General features: G+C 49.9%; 2 protein-coding genes across 14 annotated transcripts in view; both read right to left on the reverse strand.

Annotated features, from left to right (window-relative positions):
- Positions 1–496: 496 nt before the first annotated feature.
- Positions 497–14,287, reverse strand: sdr42e2 (short chain dehydrogenase/reductase family 42E, member 2). Of its 2 annotated transcripts, XM_088612886.1 has the most exons (13): positions 14,144–14,287; positions 13,845–14,004; positions 13,422–13,713; positions 12,781–12,876; positions 11,467–11,524; positions 10,656–10,774; positions 9,503–9,578; positions 8,181–8,263; positions 7,459–7,596; positions 7,088–7,153; positions 6,068–6,131; positions 5,461–5,534; positions 497–2,515 (listed from the first exon to the last, which is right to left on the reverse strand). In XM_088612886.1, the coding sequence occupies exons 2-13, from the start codon at positions 13,934–13,936 to the stop codon at positions 2,261–2,263; spliced, it is 1,413 nt and encodes a 470-aa protein (XP_088469012.1). In that variant the 5' UTR covers positions 13,937–14,004; positions 14,144–14,287; the 3' UTR covers positions 497–2,260. The 2 variants fall into 2 exon arrangements, with proteins under 2 accessions (XP_088469012.1, XP_088469014.1); XM_088612888.1 differs by lacking the exon at positions 14,144–14,287 and having other exon boundaries at positions 13,845–14,111.
- An 853-nt stretch (positions 14,288–15,140) lies between these two features.
- vwa3a (von Willebrand factor A domain containing 3A) overlaps positions 15,141–21,984 on the reverse strand; it is a 28,698-nt gene continuing 21,854 nt past the window's right edge. For 9 of the 12 annotated variants that reach the window (XM_088612891.1, XM_088612897.1, XM_088612895.1 and 6 more), the window contains 9 exons: positions 21,766–21,863; positions 21,149–21,301; positions 20,494–20,602; positions 18,920–19,064; positions 18,487–18,631; positions 17,551–17,702; positions 16,975–17,101; positions 16,648–16,745; positions 15,141–16,310 (listed from right to left, as the gene is read on the reverse strand). In XM_088612891.1, coding sequence (XP_088469017.1) covers positions 16,271–16,310; positions 16,648–16,745; positions 16,975–17,101; positions 17,551–17,702; positions 18,487–18,631; positions 18,920–19,064; positions 20,494–20,602; positions 21,149–21,301; positions 21,766–21,863 — 1,067 coding nt within the window. In that variant the 3' untranslated portion in view covers positions 15,141–16,270. Of the gene's footprint in view, positions 16,311–16,647; positions 16,746–16,974; positions 17,102–17,550; positions 17,703–18,486; positions 18,632–18,919; positions 19,065–20,493; positions 20,603–21,148; positions 21,302–21,765; positions 21,864–21,984 lie in introns of those variants that run through there. The other 3 variants (XM_088612893.1, XM_088612894.1, XM_088612900.1) reach the window with 3 other exon arrangements.

Raw genomic sequence — 21,984 nt, forward strand, 5'->3', positions numbered from 1 at the left:
ATTATCTAAAGCCGAAATTAAAAGTTTCATAAATGTATTTTCAGCATCCAAATAATATTTATATAGGTGTCCGTGATGAAATCTATACTTCCCGTCGTCGGAAGGCGTCTCTGGCTGGCCGCCATCTTGGCTCAAGACTCCTACCGAGGCTAACAGAGCCAAAATGGTCAACCAGCGTTCAGAAAAAGAAGGTTAAAATTTGATGTTGAACAGCGGGTAAAAACTACATGCTGAATATCACCACAGGAGCGAGTGGTCGTGTAATGCTTGATTTTGAGGTGACAGGGTCAGGGTCGTTGTTGTTACTGCGGATCACCTTCTATACGAAGCCTCTATAACCTCGGAGTGCTTTGGCTGATCCGTGTAAAGCACAGTATACAGGACTTGGAGCACAGTGGGACTCGCCTGCTTCAAAGTCTGTCCTTCACAGTGTACAAACAGGTGTCAGCTCACCACCACCTTTACTTATGAAACACATTGAACTGGCACAGCGCTGTCCACTCGAATCCTTCATTTAATGTATACTGTCATTTACAAACAATCGCCACATATAAAATGCCTTCACAATTATTGCTGATGAGTTATACATGAGGTCAGGTGTATCTTGTGCTTGTAACTTGCAACAGTGCTGTTAGAAAAGGAAGGCTCAGGTTAAACAGCCCGTGAACATCTGATATCCCTGCTGCTACAGGGTCTAGAAATGTCTAGATGCAAAGCACTCTTTTAGACAAATTATATTTCAGAAAATACAGTATCTTTGTGCCAAATTGGGAAACAAAGTGTACTAGGCTGAAACTGCACGATGCAACAAAGAAAACAAACCCATTTTACCATAAATAATGTGTCTCAGTAAAAAAAGCAAGCGCGTGGATTACCATTCCATTACAAAGACAGCATTGGCATCCGGGCTAGTTACAAGTGTTTCATACAAAGCATTTTGTAAAATAGATTTAAATCTAACAAACGTCTTACTTTCTGCAGACTAGAGAAGTTTAGGGAGCTAAAAACAGCAGCACTCCTGGTCTCCTCACAGCAACAGACTGCGGAGATGTTTTCTTTCTACTGACAGGGTAGAAACTTGGGCAAATTGAGACATTAGGCCTACAGATGAGCTCAAGGAGCTTTACATCAGTTGGAAGGACTTCAGAATCACCTGTGACAGTCTGTGCGGACTTCAATAATTCCCCAGAAACCCTTGTTATTGCGTGCATAAAACACTGTTCAATAAGCAGGACTGGCTACATTAGTGCCTTCAGAGATAAACTACTATAACAGCAAACACCAGAGCACATTCAAACCAAATATTCACTGTGGCTCCGCTCCTAACTGGCTAACACTGCACCCCCTAATAACTATTTCTGGAGCCACCCCTGCTTAGAAACCCTTTATAAAATTGTGCAAGACAAGTTTTCAATTTTTTCTTTAAGTCTACAAATTCTCCGTCACTAATTTAAAGGACATAAAAATTGCATACATTGCATTTATAAACTGCATTTGCTGTTACAGGTCCTGCCACAACATTCTAGCGCTCTTCACTGGCTCTGGGCTCATAGACAAGATCGAGCGAACTGAACTTCAGCAGGTCCGCGGCGTCCTTATCATGCAGACCGAGCGGTGCTGTACCGCGGAATGAACGCCAGAGGGCCTCCGAGAGCCAGCATGTGCCGTGCAGTACGCTACTCATTTCTGCGTCTAAAATAAGATTAGATACCCTCAGGTAGAGCGCTAACTGAGGTTAAGAGAGAGGTCAAAACTCAACTGAGGTATGATGGCGGCCTGTCCAGTTTCACTGTTATAAAATCGGTGTTACTGCCCACAACATTCTGCATCAGGACTAAACGGGTACCCCACTGCAATGCTCCTAAGTTGCAGAAAACGTGCATACAGAATGCACTGCAAACTTTAATATCGTGGTTAAACTGAGCAAAAAGAGAATAAAGTACAGCACCGTTTTAACCCCCCCACGTCATCATATCCTGTGACCAGAATCATAAAACACCCTAGATCTTCCCCCAGTTTTCCACTTAGCGTGTCCCTCAAGTCAGGGCGCTTTGTAAAGTCCCTGAGCGCACTGGTCAATACATTAGCTATGGGGAAGTATCGGCTTATTCAGTCATTAAGATTCTGAATACTGCTGGTGTCTGGTGCAGCGTCGAGGTCCGTCAGAGAATGCGAGACGGGCTGCCGGCCCACTCGGAAACAAAACCTCTCCACAGTTAGCTCGGACTGGTGAAGAGCTCCTATCTGAAGTGGGCGCCGCTCAGGGGCGGGTCGAGTTGAGACTCCTCGGCGCCGCCAGGTCGCCCCAGGCGCAGGAGAGCAGCAGCAGCAGCGCCAGGGCGCCGCCCAGGAGCAGGGCCGCCCGGAGGCAGGCGGGCAGCCGGGGGGGGCTCCGGGTCCGGGTCTTCAGGTAGCCGTCCACGGCCTCCGCCAGGTCGCGGCGCTGCGGCGTGAACCCCAGCTGCCGGCGCGCCTTGTCGATCCTGAAGGTGTGGGTGACGGCGATGTTTCTCACCTGCGGGTGAAGGGGGGCAGGTCAGGCGCTCTGCTGCTGAGACCTCACACTCGGGCCGAGGGCGCGCACTAGGGTATGAAACCAGCCCAGGTGCTAGGTACTAGTACTATGAGTACTATCCCATAAAACTGCAGATCCGACTCCGCACAGCGAACTACCCCCATAATATTCGGGGAACACTGTCTTTCGAAGGTGACACCATACCTCTTTGACGGGGGGTCACACCGTCAAGCCCCGTGCACGGCTCGGGAAACACTGTTTCACCGCCAGAGGGCAGCCTGCGCCAACATTTTCACTGGGTTACCAAAGGACTCCTTAAGTCCCTGCTTTTGTTCATATCTATATTGTAGTGCCTGGTTTTAAAGGTTAAAACCCCCCCTTGAAAACACACAAAGCTTGAAAACGAGCGTCAGAGTTGCGGATCAGATTCATTAGGTTTTTATTTGCAAAGTGGCCCTGCTGATCTCTTTCCAGCTGTTTCTTGAAAGAACAATGTTGTCGTGCTTCCTCGGCATGGCTGAGTAGCTTACTCCATGCACCCACAACCCTTTGTGTAAAGACGTGTCTCAGTTCCGAACGCACTAGAAACACATTTTACGGCAACAAACACAGGAAAAGTTTCTAAATGAATAGCTACGGCTGTTAAGGTACAGTATATGTTTTAAATGATAATCAGCAACGACAACAGTCTCTTTTCAACGATTCCAAACTTGCTGCGCTGACAACCGAGTTGTTTCTCAACTCTTTTCCAAATTCAAACAGCGCCCCCTGCTGTCCAGCGTGCCGTCACAGGCCGGGTCGGGGGCACTGGCAGGAGAAATCGCGGCACCCCAAAAGATCAGAAAACCGTGGCTCGGCTTGTTTTAAGAACATTAAAAAAAAGCGTGGCAGTGGCTGACTTATGAACGCCATCGGAACTCCGATATCCCCTTACTGCACAGCGGATTGCGTGTCTGTATGGAAATCTACACCGATAATGCAGACAGGCAGGGCTCTGGCAAGTCAGACACCTGGGGCACCTGCTGCATGTTTAATCCTGGGAGAGACGGAGAGATTCTGAGGTCCCTGGCAGACAGAGAAAGGCACCTGCAGTACAACCCCCCCCTGTTTTCTACCCCTCCTGTCTGCCCCTCGAGTTTTGGAGTATTGCAAGAGGCAACTCAAACAAATCAAAGACATCACTGGAGGAAACCTGGGGTGTTTGGACATTATGCTCTTATTTAAAACAAACAATCCGGGCAGGAGAAGGTGAAAGGGGAGGCCACTGACATGACAGCTGGAAAAAAAAAGCCCAATTCTTTGTTAAAATCCTGTGGCATTCCTCCGCTTCCTTGTTAAGTGAATCCCTTGTATCCGTGTATTTTAACAGGTTCCAGGGTACAATTAGCTGCCTGTTTTCTCTTGGTAGAAAAAGCATTCCAGCTGTCCCTAGAGCTCTCCATCTGGGACCCTGCTCAATAACCAGGAGCTCCAGAGCTGACTGAGCTCTGGAAAGGGACAGTGTGGAGTTCTTAAAACACTTAGCATCAGCGTGTCAGTCTGACCCACTGTTTCATAACTTCTCTGTGAGCAATTTCGATTTTAATAGCCTATTACAGTCCTAAAAATGTCAATACATCCCTCTAAAAGCTTTCCTCGCTTTCAGCTTCACAAGAACAGAAGATGAAGGTATTTGCTTAAAGCATGAATAATTAAGCCTGGTTATCTCTACATTCTGTTCTGCACGCACGTAATGCTGTTGCAGTAAAGGGCTGGTATAATACACCCTCGCCATGAGACACGACTGACTCTGCCGCCAGCTGATACAGACAGCTTTCACAACCTGCAGAAGCGCTGCAGCTCGTCAGGTGAAAAACCTCAAGGAAATTACAGCCTCTCGCTAGGAAAGTATCACCTTGTGAAAACACAGAGGGCTGCCTGCGTCTCGGCCGGCTTTTGGCAGCGATGAATGAGGCCTCATATTTTATTTAAACACAATCATCAATTTTACAGCCGCCTCGCTAGACTTGCCCCTTTGACCATGTCTTGAGTTTCTCATTAGGGATTAATGAAGGAGTTTCTGATCGTCGAAAAAAAGAATCCTCAAGCCTTTTCGTTTCTTATCGATCCGGAGATCTAGGAAGGCTCTGCTAATAACCACAGCAGTTTGTAAGTGTGGCCCCTTGTTCTCAGCTGTCCGGCGCATCAGCGCAGTGCTGGCTAGGATGCTTGGTTTTCTCCCTCTACTCGAACCTCGGATGGAAAGAATGAAGGAATGTAACTACATCTGCTTAATCGTTACAAACAGCTTTGATGAGGCTGTGGACTGGACTGGATGTCCCTAGAACACTGACAACCTCTCCTGTTCGTGCCTCTGTTTAAGAGCCTGTTTAAGTGCCACTAATTAAAAACCTCTGCTCGTTCTTAATTAGTTTCCAGTAAGAGAAGCAAGTCTTCGCAGAGTGAGAAAGACTGAGATCCCCGAGTGAGAGTTATCGGCAGTTCCCTCATAAGGACCTCTTCAAAACAGCCTTTTGCTGCCCACAGATGTCCTTTTAACGAGGAGATTAATTAGTGACAGAAATCTCCACACAGTGACAGTCAGGTGTGGGGCACATTGCGTAATGCACACTGCATACCAGAGTATGGCAAGTCTGAGCACCTGTGGGCATACAAGTGCACTGTATAAAGTTATAAAAATGTTATCTGAAATAAAAGAGATATAAGATACTATGTGTGATGAAAGATCCAGTCCTCGAGAGTCTTCTCCTGTGTTGTTATTTCATCCCAGCCGAGCTCTCATTGCCTTAATAAGACTAATTATTTTGCCCAATTAGATGATTATTTTCCCAGGCCTGGGGTGTTCTTTAATGACGTGGGGGTGGCAGCCGAGGACGCCCCCAGGACAGGAGACAGGCACCCCTGGGTCAGCCTGTTTTGGGGAGAGGGCTGGCGGGGGGCGGTACCTCGTTTCTGGTGAAGAGCAGAGGGATCCCAACCAGCGGCCTCAGAGCGACGTGCAGGCACTCCATCAGGATGGCTGAAACACAGCAGTGGCAGAAGCTCATCCCCCTTCCTGCCACGCACGCAGGCACGCAAGCGCTGAAGGACCGCCCCTGGGCGCGCGTGCCGCGGGGGGGGCAGGGCAAAGGCAGCTCAGCCCCGTGAGACCGCGGACAGGCCGGGGACAGAAGGACATCGCGGTAGAGGGGGGCGCGTAGGTAAAAGCAAGGTAAAAGTGTAATTTCTGGACGGTAAAATCACAGGGAGAGGGCAAAATGGATGTGCAAATATGGAGTGGCAAACTTTCAGTAGGGTAAGATCAACAACGAAGACGTTACTTATTTACCCATGGGGTGAAATCTCATAACCAAAAACACAGAGCAAGGCAGGAAGTGCTGAGCCTGCTGGAGGCCCTGGGACGGCATGCTCACACGCCGAGCCTGCTGGGCAGCTAGGTGTGGTGCAGCCAGAGGGCGCACTGAGCTGTGCAGGCTCGGCACCGGAACCGAAGCCAGCCCCGGAGGTGCCCCCTCACTGCCAGGTGCGGCGCTGCAGGGAAGGGCGGGGTACCTGCTGTGTACACCAGGGAGACGGGCAGGTGTATCAGAGGTCGGCTGTAGCCCAGCTTCTCAAACTGAAGGGAAACCAAGGCAGGAGGACATGTTAGCATTAGGGCTATGTCCTCCTATCAGAAATGACATTTCAAATAAAGGTTAACCACATCACACACAGCATTACATTGATAGATTTTCTTAACAGTACATAGCATTGAACTGATGCTATAGATTTTGAAATGAGAAGAAATTAGCCTGGAGGAGGGGTTGAATATTGAGAATAAAGGCTAATTTTAGGGGGTGTTCCTTGGCATAGCAAGGTCATTCACAGATTACCTTCAGTAACACAGGGAGCCCTCACTGTACAGCGGGACATCTATACATCCAACAATACAAAACCCAGACATTAAAATTCCTATTGTGAAACTACCGATTGAAATGCACAGGCAGAGTTCGTGCTATATCAAGAACATTTCTACATGAGGGAATACTGCTTGGCTAATGACCATTTTTAAAAAAACATAATCGCCAATTCATATTATTCTATATGCAGGTGGACACATGGGGGGGGGGGGGGTGTGTCACTTGGGAGAACATGCAGACTCCACTCAGAAGGTTCCCCGGTCTAGAAGTGCACCCAGGAGCCAAGCTCTCGGAGACAGAAATCTTTTATGGATTGTGAATCCCCTAAAAATGATTCCATTTGAACGTGCTACTGTATGTAAAATAAATGTTATTATTAAAAAGAGACTGTTATTTGGTCACCTCACAATGAGGTCATAAACACTATATTTGAACTACTGATCGTATAATACCTGTCACAACAGCTTTGTTGATCCCTAGTATGTTTCAGAGTGGAACCCTTGTTTAATAAAGGTGGATGAATATCCTTCAGAGTTCCGACAGCGATGTCGTCGCTAAAACGCCTACAATAATCCTAGTGTTACTTCATGCCTGACTTGTTCACTATTCATGAATCAAGACATTTCTGTTGCATTTCCTACTACAGGAAAAGAGCACAGCAGGAGTCACTCACCAAGGGTGTTAACCATTCAAACAGGTTGACGGACTCGCCATCGTTAATGTAATAGGCCTGTCCACTCTGCAACACAGAGAGCCGTGGTCACAGACCGGCCAGCTGGAGGGAAGACTGTCCTTCAGTGAGATCCGCGCACTGGTGTCGAAACACCGGCAGGCTGGTCGACATTTTGGCGGAGAAATGTGAGGAATTTCTTTACCACGTGACGGTTACCGGTACTGAACTAAATCAAGTTGCCCCCAGCGTGGAGTACATCCCGAAGAAACCCAGAGAATGAAGGAAGTGGAAGGACAGAAGAACGGTCAGCAGCAGCGATCCCGGGACGCTGCAGGGGCGCAGAGCCGGGCATCGGCGGGCGGGTCACTCACCGCGACGAACCCCTTGCCCGCGGTCAGCCCCTCCGCGGCCAGCACGTGGGCCATCACCAGGTTATCAACGTGCACCCAGTTCATCTTGGCTTCACGGTCCCCAAAACTGAAGCTGAAGAGCCTTCTCTCGATATTCACCTGGGGAGCAAACACACACACACACACACACACACCAGTGTGGTGTTATCTCAGTAACCGAAGGGAGAATCTTACCTCAAAAAAAGATATCAATTAAAATGCAGGTCGCTACTCTAAAGGGTGAGCTCCTTCAGCCCGCGGCACAAAACAGACATGCTAACCCCTGCTGAATTCTCGGACAAAATACTTACTAAAGAGGTTAAGCTCTTCTGACAGGTGTGAACACATACATATGGCAGCATACATGTGCATAATTACAGAAAGCATGTACTACGAATTAGGTTAAGCAAGATACCAATTATAATCTACAAGAGCCTCTTAGTGGCTTGCCCTATAGTAACCCCTACCAAGGAGGTCCTGTTAGAATCAGGAGAAGGTGCTGTAATGAGATATTAATATTGCACGTTTTAGGCGCAGGGTGAAACCCTCGGGCTGGAGCTACACCGTGTCTCCGTGTGGGGTGGGCTGGGCTCCCGCCAGCCCTGTTCCCCAGTGTGAGGAGGCAGGCGGACAGAGTGGGTCGGTCAATGGCAGCTCCAGCAGGGACAGTGGATCAGGTACCGTCGGAGACCCGGCTTGCTCACCGCCACTCTCTGCAAGTGCCTTCGCTCCTCAGGCCCGTAGATCCCCGGGGGTCGAAGCACACAGGTGCGCAGGAGACCCCCACCTGGTGAAGAACATAGTGCTGTTGATGTGTTTGACTGAGGCTTCCCTATACCTGGGCATTTTACTGAGTCAAGAGCTCCAAGTGGTCAACAGCAGGGTCTCGCCCAGGGTTTGAACCCACGCCCAGAGCCCCCGAACACTCCCCCACACTGTCAGGCCAAGGCTTAGAAAGTGCACCCACCCGGGCCTCAGGATGCAGGGCTTTTGTTTTTAATGTGAAATATATCGTGTTTTTTTTTTTTGTGGCTGTGGAATGAGAAGCAGCCACCTCTGCAGCCCCCAGAAAAATCAAAAACACTGACAAAGCAGGGGTGGCAACAGCCGTGGGTGTGGGTGAGACAGAGCCTGAGAAAACCCACACAGAGCTGCAGAGCTCCCCACTCCCCACTGTTACATCGCTCTCGCCAGGAGGAGAACGTGCAAACTCCGCACAGAAGGAGCCCCGGGTCAGAATCGAGGTGGGAATCCCATGACTGTGAGGAAGCAGAACGGAGACCCAAGCCAGTGGGCCTCCCACTGTCAGTATCTACCGCATCTATTTTAATTTCTCTACTTACCTTTCTCTCAGCGTGACAAAGGCAGGCACATGTACTGTAAGTGTCAAGAGCTGCAGAAGAAATTGCAAATGCTTTCTTCCTTTGTATGCTACCACTATACTGTGTACGTACACCTGAACTCCTTTGTAAGTCAATGCACACAAGAGGTGTCAAATTCAAACTGTATAGTTCATCACTTTATTCTATTGTGCGGAGCTAAATTTAAACTGGTGTCAGTGGGTTCGGTGGTATTCAGTTGCAGCACTCAAAGGCAACCATTACTTCACTCCCAAACTGGCTTCGATTCAGCACCAGTGACCTCAAATGACTATAATTCCCAAATAGACCGCAGTTAAGTCTCTTCTTGACTACTCCTACCTGCTGTTTCTGATCTCTGTGGTGTGTTTTGGTCTTTAGCATTGCTGCCTCTCAGTGCTGGGGCCCTGAGTTCTGTCCTGGACGAGCGCCGCTGTCTGTATGGAGTCTGTATGTTCTCAAAGTGTTCACCTGGGTTTCCTCTGGGCGCTCCCATTTTCTCCCATAGTCCAAAGACATGCTGGTAGGTTAATTGGCATGTGGGAAAAGTGGCCCTGGTGTGAGTGTGTGTATCTGTGTGTGGCCGGGTGGACTGACGTCCTGCCCAGGCTGTACCCTGCCCTGTGCCTGCTGCCTGGTGGGACAGGCTCCGGCGGAGGAGCACCTACCTCTCAGAGTCCTCCCGTTGGCCGCCAGCACCGCCTGGTCTGCGATGGCTTTGGTCTTGGAGTAGTGGTCCACATGCTGCAGAGACAAGCGCAGTGGAGGTGTAAACTGTCTCTCCAGTGCCAGCCAGGGCCACAGCGCACAGGACAATCGACCTGGGGCTGCGTAATCAATTAACTAGCTCAACTCCAAACACAGGGGCTAGAAAACACACAAAGGGGATGGTTCCAACTTTCAAAAAGAGAAATGTGTCAGTTTTGTGTAACTCATCTGCTTTGTCTGGTGAGGTCAGATAACTCCACTTTGCTCTTGAATGCACAGGCTGTCTACTCTGGATGGCCATGCTCTCAGACACTCTCGAAACCAGCTGCAGGGCTCCCACCCTGTGGCCTGACCTCATCAGATCTCAGCAGCTGAGCAAGGCTGGGCTCGTCAGTACCGGCCTCTGAGGAACACTGGGCTGCTGCTGTGAGAGGAATAAGGGGGCCTGTAGGGGGTGTTCCTCCCTACTCCAGCGGGTAAGACTCTCCAAGGGACTGAGAAATGCAGTGACTGGGAAGCAGTGACAGAGGAGCAGCCATTTCTCACTTGCCCAGCTAATGCACTGGACGTCTAAAGAACACATCACTCTGCACTCAGCCGGACAAGCTCTGGACACAGCGGTGCCGTGAGTTAATAACACCAGTGCAACTCAAAGTTCAGTTCTTCTCCGGTATCATTAACACATCCAAGAGACCCTCTGCACTACAGCTCCCTTAACACAGACGCACACAAAACCCTGATCTCACTCTAACCAACGAACTGCTCGGTGGTCGTTTTTATTGTCCACGCTCTTCTCCGGCACCATCACATTGCCCCGTGGCGGGGAGGGGGCGGTGCTCAAGAGAATGGGAACAGCAGCAGCAGCCCAGAGCCGAGGGGATCAGCAGTATCGCCGGCTGCTTTAAGACAGTAATCGCGGCGCGCTGCAGAATGCAAGATGACAAGTGCAGCCTCCCCCTGTTCGCGCAGATTAGCCACTTCTCCCATTCTGTTCTCCAGGCAGTGCACGATTAGCTCCCATCTCGGCGCGAAGGCTCCCCACGCCGAGATCGCTCACTGGCACTGAGGATTTTGCCTCCGGGCCGAATCCCGGGGCTGCGCTGTCCGACTCACCCTGTCCAGAGGGACAGACGGCACTGTTTCCTCATCGCCCTGCTCGATGGGGCTCCCTGCGAACACCACGTTGACACTGCTGGTGTAGACCAGTCTGGGGATGCTCCTCTGGAGACAAACTGTGTGGCACACAGGGCAAGACACAGAGGACAGAGGATCTCAACAACGAGGCGCACCAGTACGCTCTTTATTATAAAGCAATGCTCCGTCCCTATTCCGAAAATCCGACAGTCCTGGGAGTCTTTCCCACGTCTTACAATTTCATAGTCGTACTAGACTGAACCCCGGAGGGTATTTACAGAAGGTCCTGATGTCAAACGGAGGGCCCTAGTTCATCAAGTGACCCGAACGTACAGGCGCTGATCTCTATTGATCACTCTCCTTGTACAACGCCAGCTGTGGTGGGGCAGGGGGTGTAATATCGTTTTACAATATTAAAACCTCTTACCATCTTTCTTCACATTCGTCCAGAGAGGCGTGTTGCCCGAAATCCTAGGCTGAGAAACGGATTCACACTACAGATTATAGTTTATCATTAGCAAGCTCTGCGTTCTGGGGTTTAACCCCATTAATAGCAGTGCCAAAGCTTTCTGGACTCGCAGGTTAAGTACTTTTACAGTACCTGTATAACACACATGCAGTAAGGACTGAGAAAAATAACATTTCTGCTGCTGCACTGAACTCCTGCTCTCCATGGAGTGCAAGAGACCGTTTTTACAGTGATTGGATGTCAGGGCCCACATGGTGCAGAGGCCAGCTGTCCTCTAACAAGCTGGAGTTTGCCCTGCGCCGGTCTGAAGAAGCTGCTTACCGTTGATGACATTGTTTGTCCCCCCAACATTGACTGACTCAATCTGCTCCTTCTTCAGCTGCAAAGCACAGGGCAGGAGGTTACAAACAGCTCTTAAGACCTTTGTCCAACTGTAAACCCAGAGAATGCTTTCTTGCCATAGCTCCAGATTTGTGCCCAATTTCAGTTGCTTCTGAATATCGAGTATAGTAAGACTGGCTGTTTTAAAATGGAATATTTTTCAGTTATCATGTAATATAACCAAATGGAGACAAATTTACAGCGGATCTATCATGCGTTTTTGGATAATGTGTGGATATTGTGCACTTACTGAATCATGCCTCATCTCTGTTCCTGTGTCATGCTTATTGTTCATTGATATGTAATCAAATATTAACAAATGAGACTCTTAAGTGTCGGGATGCAGAGGCGGACATTAAAAAAATTAGAAAATGGATTTTACTGCCGTGGGTCACACACAGTCTCCAGGAAGGTGTCCTGTAGAAGGTGTTTAATAGAAACACATTTTGCCACCATAACACAAGCCTCATGCAAATAAGCTTTTTTTTTTAAATGGATGTAGACATTAAACTGTGCCACCAAGGAATAACGATAATTCTAACAGCTGTGGGATTAGTTTTCCCCTTAGGCTTGCTAATTGTTTAATGAACCTCTTAAATAATTGCTTTAAAGGATTCATCGATTACGCAACCCTCCTCACTGCGATGAGCTGTTTGGAAAGCATGAAGATTCAGAATGGAATTAGAGGGATTAGATGACTGGGCGTGTGGACAGCTGCTGTGCAGACCCAGACAGCTACAGCCTGCACTGCGAGGTCTAACTCTCACGGTCCTGCAGACGGGCCTTTCCAGAGGACTGCTCTCCCTGACTCAGCTCATGTCAGTGAGAGGGCGAAGCGCTGCAGGCAGCCTGTTTAAGAGTTGGGCACAGCTCTGGTGAGACCCCATGTGAGAACAGACAAACTGACTGAAGAACAAGCAAATCGAATTCACAAGACTTTTACGGAACTGATACACTTTAGTGTAACACCGGAAACTCTAAAGGACTTCTAGGTGAGCACTACACCTATGACAAATGAGACTGGTGTTATTTTTTTGTTTATTAACTGCATAGCTGTGGTTTCGATGCTATGTTTTTGTCCTACTGTATATTCATCTTGTCTTAGACGAATACATCTTTTTAGAGGGCTTTGTGACAGTGCTCACCTGGATAAGGATTTCTGACACATAAAATGAAATAACCTCGTTGGTTGACTGAATGTTTCTGGTTCTTCTTACCAGAGCAAGATCAGAATGAACAACCAGTTAAACTCACCTGCTCTGGTCCTGACATCCCGTACGAAGCTGTGTGGAACACACAGTCAACACCCTCACAGGCTTTATAAAGAGCATCATAGTCTCGGATGTCACTCTGCAGATCGGTTTGAAAAACAGATCAAAATACAAGAAGTGAGAAATTGCATCTGCAATTCACATTTTGAACAAACATTCAACACGTTGTTTCTGACACAGTTCCCAGACTTGTGGAGGGTTTGCACGATGATCGACGTTCATTAGGAGTAAACGATACAGGTCCAGCGCTCCCTCGGCCGATTGCTTTGGGTTCATCACTACAACACTGGGTGTCACAGCGACTGGCGGTGAGTTCGGGAGGGAGTCCAGAATGTCCGCTGTATCCTGCATGAACACACTGGCCTAGTGCACACCAGGAGAGGTCCGCACGATAAACTCCAGTTCACCCCTCCTCGCCAGCGCGCCCGCTTTGAGTGTGACGGACACTCCCTGCTTTCTTTTATGTGCCTCTTCACATGATGCACCCCTCTCAGACTGACATTAGAGCCGCAGACAATGTACAACGAGGCAAAACGATGGAGAATCGCCGCCTCCTAAAACACCACGAAGGGCAAAGCCGTGCAGACAAACAGAAAACCCCCGCCTCCTGCCCGCGTACAGTACCTGCTGGAACACGGCTCCTTCGGGGATCTCCCACCTGGGCTCGTGCAGGTCCAGGAGGACGACGGACACACCTGAGCTGGCCAGGGCGCGACCCAGGCTGCGCCCGAAGTAGCCGGCGCCCCCCGTCACCAGCGCCCTGCCGCCGGCCGGGGCCGCCTGCCAGCCCGGGCCCCTGCTCCGGTGCGGCACCACGCCGTTGGACCGGCGCTTGGTGCCGGCAGGCTGGCCCGGCCTCGCGGGGGGCCCCTTGGTCCGGCACAGCACCATCCTCTGCCGCGCGGCGCACCAGCACCTGGGGAGCGAGAGCGGAGTGACCCCTCGGGGCGATGCCCCTGTCCTGTCACAGTCACCCCACCACAGGACGCAGGTAGGGTCGCAGAGCAGAGCAGCGACACCCGCCCCCCGGCCCAAAGGCTCTCTCACCTGTCCCGGCAGCACCGCGGAGCCCCGGAGGAACCGTGCGAGAGATCTCTCCCGGCGCCCGCTGCTCTGGCCGCCTCGCCGAGCGGCTTCATTATATACAGTAATTAGCGTAATCCGTGCAGTCAGCACTCCCGGCACTTTATGAGCTTTGGGGGTAATCCTTAAAAAAACACACCTATTTTTAAGGTGCTACCGAGGTCGTAATCCGTTACTAAACCAATTTAATTTGTACTCATGCATTTCCAAAACAAACAAACAAACAAACAAAACAGAAGTGGGAGCTGCAGCAGCAGCCGGACCTTGTCCGCGAGCAGGTGCGCGCGCCGAGCAGCGCGCTCCGGAGTGACCGCCGTCGGCAGGCTGCCGTCTCGCGCCGCCCGCCGCGGCGGGTGAAACCGGGCACCGCGCGACTCCACGGCAGCTCGCGGAGTCTTACTGGTTGTCGTTTTTTTTTCCTCCGAAGCACGAAGCACACGCCACGGGAAAAAACAACAACACTTATTATATATACTCTGCAACTCAAACTGGCAAAACCAGGCTGATGGCATGGATGACGCCGGGACTGAGGCGGTCAACACCAAAATACTGTACGTGTTCTGCACCAAAATACTCATGTACGGAGGGTGAGGTTTACTTTAGAATGCATTGTGGGGTTTATGTGCAAACAAAACGGGCGAACTAGTTATGTTACCCAGTTCATAAAAAAACCGTCTATTTTTAAACACCCAGTCTCTTACAAAGAGGGTATTTTTTTTTAGAGGATCGTTTTTAAAGTTCTCACAAAACTGTTTTGTGTATCCTCTCACATCAATGCACGCTGAAACAAGTGTGATCACTAGCGATCAATAAACCACCAGGTACTGTTTGCAAAAGAGGGAATAAAGGAAAACCGCAACCTCCTTTAGAATCCTTTGAAGCTGATGCTGTTCTCCCCAACATCTACTGAAGGACACCCCCCTTTCACTGAAGGGGCCCGCCTGAAGGGCCACCCTGAGGTCTCCTTCCGAGCCCTAGGCGGTCAGTCAGTGGAGACTACTGCCCTGGCCGTAATGTTCAGACGATGCCCATGCACGCTTCCTGCAGCCAGAGCCTCAACGGTAAAGTCTATACTTCAAGTGCAAGACTGTCAGGCTTCAAAACAGCACAGGAGTCACTGCATGAGCTTCTACCGTTGGCCAAAGTACATACATGTATTTGAAACATAAATACAGACACAGGATATTGTATTAGAGTCCAGTGCACTGAAATGATGACATTTTAGGTAACAGCAGAAATCATTCAAAAAGCTGCAGGGAGTTTGTCAAAATAGTATTTATTCTAATCCAGTAATTATAAAAAATATCAAAAGCACTAGATCGTCTCACACATTGATTGCTTTGGTTTAATGATCATCAGCCAGAGGGGATGGTGGGGCTGCTTCTTATTCTTAACAAGCTGGAGATTAAAAACAGCCACTGTAGCTGGCTGTTCTGCAGAGTCTGGACTATTGACTATTGAGCTTTACTCTCATCCAAAACGTCTCAAAAACTTAAACAATTAAGCAAGAGATGTACTTCTCCCACAGGGCTGAAGCATATTCTAGTTTCTGTTACAAATGATCACTTAGTGACTCAATTGAGTCGACTGCCTGTGTAATTTGTGATAGTGAAAGTGTTCCTGACTTTTAGAAACTGATGATTTCAACTAATCAAAATTCACCAAGAAACCAGGTGCCTGTAAAACCTGCTGGGTTAGGGTTCTGCAGGATCAGTGCTGGAGATCCCTGCTCTCAATGAGCACCAGGCACCCGTAGGGCAGGGTGACTTGATTTCTTTCTAGTGTCCACAACGCCTTCACTTCCCTCAGCGAGCCTCAGTTCTGGTCCATCAAGAAGCGTTAAGATCCCACAATGTCAGTCAATGTCTTCGCCTGTAGAAAAGCAACTTGTGTCCCTTCACATGTCTCACTTACAGCCATGAAAACTCCATACAAAATGTCCATAATTCCAGGATCACCCGTTCATGTCCCAAGATCACAGTTCACACTGTACATCTGGATCAACGGCTCAAGACATCTACCTCAATACAAATACAAAGTTGTACAGTAGCTGTACAATGAACAGAGATACAGATGCACAGGTTGTTGCATAACTGACAAAGTTCTCTGTGCTGCTGGATATAAACATGCTAGGTTTTTCTGAGAAAAAAAACAACAATAAAATGCAAAAGTAAGAAAACCCAACCTACTTCTTTTAAATTTAGAATAATATGCATTTCCAGTATTTTACATAGTTCTAGTGATAGCTATTGGTAAGCAAGCTAAATATATGAACTTTTAAGGATTACCTCTTGTCTTAATAAACATGGTTATACATTTTTGCGTTATAAATCAACTCTACTTTCTTGCTTGACGTACACCTGGGGCTGAGAGCTTGCAGGAATGTCATCCTAGCTGTCTGGCGTCTTCTGCTTCTCCAATAGCAAGGCCCTGACAGAGGAAACCAAAGCGTTGCTTGTGAGAAAAATACATTGTGTTCGGTGGGAGGGATGTCACGGTTTGATCAGATTCTTCCCCAGTTCTATGCTCAGTGAGACAAACAAAAAACCTTATTTTACGAAGGCAATGAAAGCGAACGGAAGGCCGGTTCATCACTGTCATACATCCAGTCAAACTGCCTTGATATTAGACTACATTTACCTTCTAGGCCTTTCACAAGGTGCGCTTAAGAAACGTCTTATTGCTCATCTGTCTATGGTCACACGATCACCTCCTAATAAGCAAACTGTCGGAGAAGCACTGCAGAGAAGATCCCAAGCACACTGACCGAAATGCCCTGGCCTGTGTCAGGAATCGCCTGGCTTTTCCTATTTCCTCCATCAGCATCCTCAGATCGTCCCCTTCAAAGGCTGGGAGAACTGGGTCCTGAACCCAAAGGGAACACAAGGAAACAGCAGTTCAGGATCAAGGAGAAGACCACCCCACAATCTGCAGGCAGTGTAGCAAACGTGCCCCGGAAAGCTTGATCCTGAAAAGGGTGCGATCTGTCATGGGTAGAAATTGAGGCGGACCGCCCCCCCCCTCTGCCCCCAGAAGAACTGTTCAGAATCAGATCAGATCAGTCAGATCAGAAACTAATCAATTATGCGCTTACATCCTCGTCAGTGAAGCCTTCCGTCAGCATCCGGTGAGCCACACGATGTGCGTCCACGTCCCCGTGGCAACGGTGGAATCGCCCACCGGTCTGCTGGGCCAGCTTCCTCAGAAAGGCATTGGCCGCGCTGTCACAAGCAGAGCCAATCAACAATCAGCACAGGTTCTTAGGGGAGCTGCAGGAAAACCCAGCGCAGCAGGATAGACCACAGATCACAGGCCATTTTACTGCACTCCATGATAAGATCCTTACACACAAGGGAACTTAAGGTCTGGTATTTATACTTGAACTGAGTTCAAGCACACTTTCTGAGTGCTCTTAGTGTCATGTTGTCGGCCCCGGTGAGGTGTATCTCCTTCCTTGGATTGCCATTGAGAAAGAGACTCTGCTCTCATTTGACTCATTGAGTTGAATACAAGGAGCTCGGCTAGTGGACTGGTTCACCTGCTGGCTCTTAAAAGGAGTGTGCGCATGCGTGCGTGTGTGTGTGAGTGCGTGCGTGTGTGTGCGTGCTTGAATGTGCCTGTGCATGTGTGAGAGAGTGTGCGTTTTTGCCCGTGTCTGTCCTGCAGGCACCTGTCGCAGCAGTTGAAGGAGATGGTGTGGACTGCGATGTCTTTCCCTGCCGTCCGCCTGGCGGTCTCCCTCAGCACCAGGCTGCAGCTGGAGTCTGGCTTCCCGTCGCTGAGCAGGTAGATCCCCAGGGTGTCCCCGAGCTCACAGGCCGCCTGGCTCATCGACACACAGACCCTCGTCAGCACACAGGCCCTGCCTACACTGCACTGGAGGCTGTGGCCACTGGTGACCAAGCAGCAAATCTCAAACACACTCACATTCGGCCTCGGCCCTCAACAGCTGACATGGAAGCACAGACTCCTCGGTTTTTATTTTTACCGTGAGTCCTGGTTATTTTCTCCTCTTATTTCAGACAGCTTATCTCCTGTTCTGTGATATTACCTGTCGTACACTCGGTATGGTCGAGGGCTTCTGACTTCAGCAGGTCCAAGTGCACCCCCCTTGTCACCAGATCACTTAAATTATTGCACTGGACCTCATGTACTCTTCACTTGCAAGTGGAATCGTAAGAACAGGAGAAAGGAGAGTAAACTAGAGGGGACTACATGGTCCGTGTGATTGTTAACTGATCCCAGGATCTCATCCAGCTGTTTCTTGAAAGAAGCCAGAGTATCGTCTTCGGCATAATACTTGATCGCACGAACTGCTATTCCTAATCAACTGATTCTACGATCCAGCTAATACCAGCTAAACACTGACAGTAATGTGTGTTTTTTGCATTCTCTCATCAAAGGCTTTACTTTGATAATCTTCACTTTCGTCTAGGAATTAGAAATGCCATCAGTCTCAGCAAAAGTGCTGGTTTACCCAAAGAGGCAGTTACTCCCGTGAAACATGAAACAGGACTGCAGGCTCTTTGCTGCAAGATGGGGAGGAGGAGGTTCAAAAAAACGAACCCTCTCGTCACATACAGCAACACCTCTTGAAGGTTCCCACCTGGATGGCTTCCAGGGTGCAGGTGCTCCCGTGGGCGACGAGCTGAGAGGCCCACTGCACGGCATCGTGGCACGCCTCCTCGGTGGGCTCTGCCAGCGCCGGCCGCCACATGGCCACCCGGTCCGAGAATCCCAGCAGGGCGAAGCTGTGGGTCAGACCATGGGGGGGGGGGGGAGGCAGTCACCACCGCAGCGAAGAGCACAGACTGAACCCCCCCACCCCCGCGCTCCACATCCGCAGACACTGGGGAGCAGCGCACAGCCAGCAGGGGCGTGCAGGGGAGAATGGCGTGGGAACAGAGCTGGAGGAGAGCCCAGGAGCCACAGGAGCCCAGGATCAGCACCTGCCCCAGCCGGCCGCTGGCGGAATGACCCTCGCCCCCGCCCCCGCCCGCCTGCTGGCCTGTGGCAGGACAGGGCCGAGGAGGCCTCACCTCACTCCCCCCCGGTGCAGCTGCTCCCAGATCAGCGAGGCCAGCTCCTGCTTGACCTCCGGCAGGCAGGGCTCCATCGAGCCCGACGTGTCCACCAGGATGCACACCCTGCCCTCCAGCACGGCCCCGAACAGACGCCGGCTACCTGTGGGGCGAGCAAGCGAGACCGGGGGGTTCAGCGCTTTGATGAGGCCGCAGCTCCGTCAACCTGCTGCTCACACCTGGCAGCCCTCTGAAGCCCGTAGGTGTGAGCCTGGCCAGTACCTGGAGGGGAGAGCTGGGGCTGCTGCTGGAAGAGGTGTTAGTGGGACCAGTAGGGGGCGCTCACCCTGCGGTCTGTGTGGGTCCTAATGCCCCAGTATACACTCTACTGTACTGGACTCTACTGGACACTCTACTGTAAACAGGCGCCGTCCTTTGGATGAGACGTAAAACCGAGGTCCTGACTCTCTGTGGTCATTAACGATCCCAGGCCGTTTCTTGGAAAGAGTAGAGGTCTTACCCCTGTGTTCTGGCTAAATTTCCCCCTGGCCTTTACCAGTCATGGCCTCCTAATAATCCCCATCTCTGAACTGGCTCTCCTCCCCACTGTGAGCTGGGGTGTGGGGAGCATACTGGTGCTGCACACTGGTGGTGGTGGAGGGGAGTCCCCATTACCTACAAAACCCTCTGAGTGGAGTGTCCAGAAAAGGGTTATATAAATATAAGGAAATATTATTATTAAAAAAAAATATTCTGCAGCCTCTGTGCTTGTCTTCAACATTTTCTACAGCCTTTTTTATGCCCCTGTCCTGAGCTTTACTAGGCTGATGTTGACTGTTCTGTGGTTTGTTTTCTGCAACTGGGTGGCCCGCCTTCTATATTTTGTTCTTTGCGTGGTTTAATAACAACAAAAAAAAAGAGCTTGGCATTTTTAAATAATTAAACCTGTCTGGCAGGAGGAGAAAACGGAGGTTTTTGAACCTCACCGTTCAAAGCTAGTTCAAGAACAACAGCGCGCCCTAGTGTCCTGTATCGGTAACTACATGAAGAGGATTTTTATTCTGCGGGCCGTGGGGATCAAAACCAGGAGCTGGGAGAAAAGCTGCAAAAAGGCTTGCGTCTGTAAAAGCTCCAGCCAGTATTTCTGTGCATTGCATCAGCAGCAAACAACAAGGAAAGGCACTTTCCCAGCCCTGCAGATGGGGACATCTTAAGCAATACAATATTGATAATGCAGAAAGATGAAGGTGTGCAATACCCGAGTTGTGCGAAACCAAGGTGACGGGTTAAGAGTTTAATATGCCCTGGTGGTCCGCTAGTGAGCAGTTATACCAGTTGAATTACCCAGCCTGACAGCTGATTGCATACAGCTTACGGTCCCTCACTACTTTGAAAATGGCAGGGCATCCTTGGCAAACAACTTCCAGCCTTTCCAGTGCCCTGAGAGCTCTGCTGACTCTGACTCCCAAAGCAGGGGGCAACAGCTCTTCCATCGGCATCTCACCAGTCTTTCTCATTACCTCCCATCACCAGCTACCGCTGAGCGGAGGCCTCCGGCCAGCGACAGGTCCTCGGTCAGCCCGGCGGCTCACCTGCGAGCAGCCACTGCATCCTCTGCACGTAGCGGCGGAGCACCCTCTCCAGCTGCGCGCTGTACTCCTCCAGCTCCCGCGCCGTGAACTGCAGGTGCCGCACGACGCCCTGCGACGGCACGGCCACGGGTTCAAGAGCACAACTCCCCAGAGCCACCGCCCGGGGAGGCCCCAGGCCTTGCGCCCTACGTGTGTGCCCAGGTGGAGGACCTGTGCGGACAGCCCCCCGCCCACATTCAGACAGATCTCTCTAGCAGGAGGCGGGCTTGTTCATGAGAATCCCTCAGTGTCACGGGTTGTTCGCTCAAGGGCAAGCTTCGGGCTGGGCTGATGGATCAATGATTCCCAGCGTGCAGTGGTATCCCATTGCAAAAGCACAGTGAATCGATCCAGTGCTGATAAAAGCACAGTCAGGTATTATAAAGTGACCCAGTCACGATCAAAGCAAAGCAGAGCATATGGATTCATGGTTAATGCATGTTACCAAGCCGCGCTATAGCAACCCGTAGCAAAATGTGAGCTATATATGGTAAAGGCAGGGAAAAGCATTTTTGACAGCTGGTCACTTCAAGGCAGTGCAGCAGCTGCATACCCTAGAGAAACAGGCCAGTAGTCTTCCGCCAGAGCAAGGTTTCGGCACCTTAACAGGACTTACATTGACCTGGACGCTGGGGAAGATGGCGCAGTACTTTGCAGAGACCCTCTTCTGAACCGCCGGTACCAGTTTCTTCTGGTGTGTGCAGTCGGGCCCGGAGACCAGCTGGTGAAGGTCCAGCTTCAGCTTCCTGATACCGAACCTTCTCAGCCACTGCACGTCAAAAGAAGGAGACCGTGAGAAATATCATGGCAAGCCGGGTCTGGTCAGGCGGTCAGACACAGACGAAGCATGAACAAGCCCATCAGCTGATAAATATACAAAGAAAACGGGAACGGACAAACATCATGGTTCAATGCAGATAATAACTGGAACTTTCCTACAATGATGGAAATAAAAGAATAATATAAAAAATCTATGCTCTACAGAACTGTGTATTTAAGATATGTAAGAAAGTAAAATTTGGAGATCTCGTGTAAGTGCTGAAGGAAGCTTTTGGTTCATCCAAATGTTTGTTGTTACTGATCTGAAACGGCTTTCTTCAGGGTTTCCTAGGTGATGTTAAGACATCATGGGGAGGGATGGGCTGCTCTTATGCTGAAAGGTAGAGTCTGCAGGAAGTGACGCGATTCACACAGCTTCTTTACAATGAAAAATCATGCTTTCCAATACTACACCTGCTTGGTTGAGCAAATCTCTTCTTCTTTCGGGAGAGAAACAAAAGGGATAGACTTCCTGACACTCTTTGATTTCGGATACTTCTTAAAAACCATGCCTAAAGATAACAAAAAAAAATAAAATAAGCACCTGCACACAGAGAGACAAAACTTATCTTAGTACCTGAAGAAGTGTTCTGTGATCCCAGGGGCCAAACTGTAGCCTCCACAGGACAGGGG

This window comes from Lepisosteus platostomus, chromosome 19 (genome assembly GCF_059453375.1).
Source record: "Lepisosteus platostomus isolate fLepPlt1 chromosome 19, fLepPlt1.hap1, whole genome shotgun sequence".
In the NCBI taxonomy this organism is placed as follows: Eukaryota; Metazoa; Chordata; class Actinopteri; order Semionotiformes; family Lepisosteidae; genus Lepisosteus; species Lepisosteus platostomus.

Coding starts and splice junctions, on each gene's coding strand:
- sdr42e2 (XM_088612886.1), bottom strand. CDS start 13,936: ATGAAGCCGCTCGGCGAGGCGGCCAGAGCAGCGGGCGCCGGGAGAGAT. Junction 9,579..10,655: donor CGTCTGTCCCTCTGGACAGG/GTGAGTCGGACA, acceptor TTGTCTCTGCAG/CATGTGGACCACTACTCCAA. Junction 6,132..7,087: donor TTGAATGGTTAACACCCTTG/GTGAGTGACTCC, acceptor GTTTCCCTTCAG/TTTGAGAAGCTGGGCTACAG.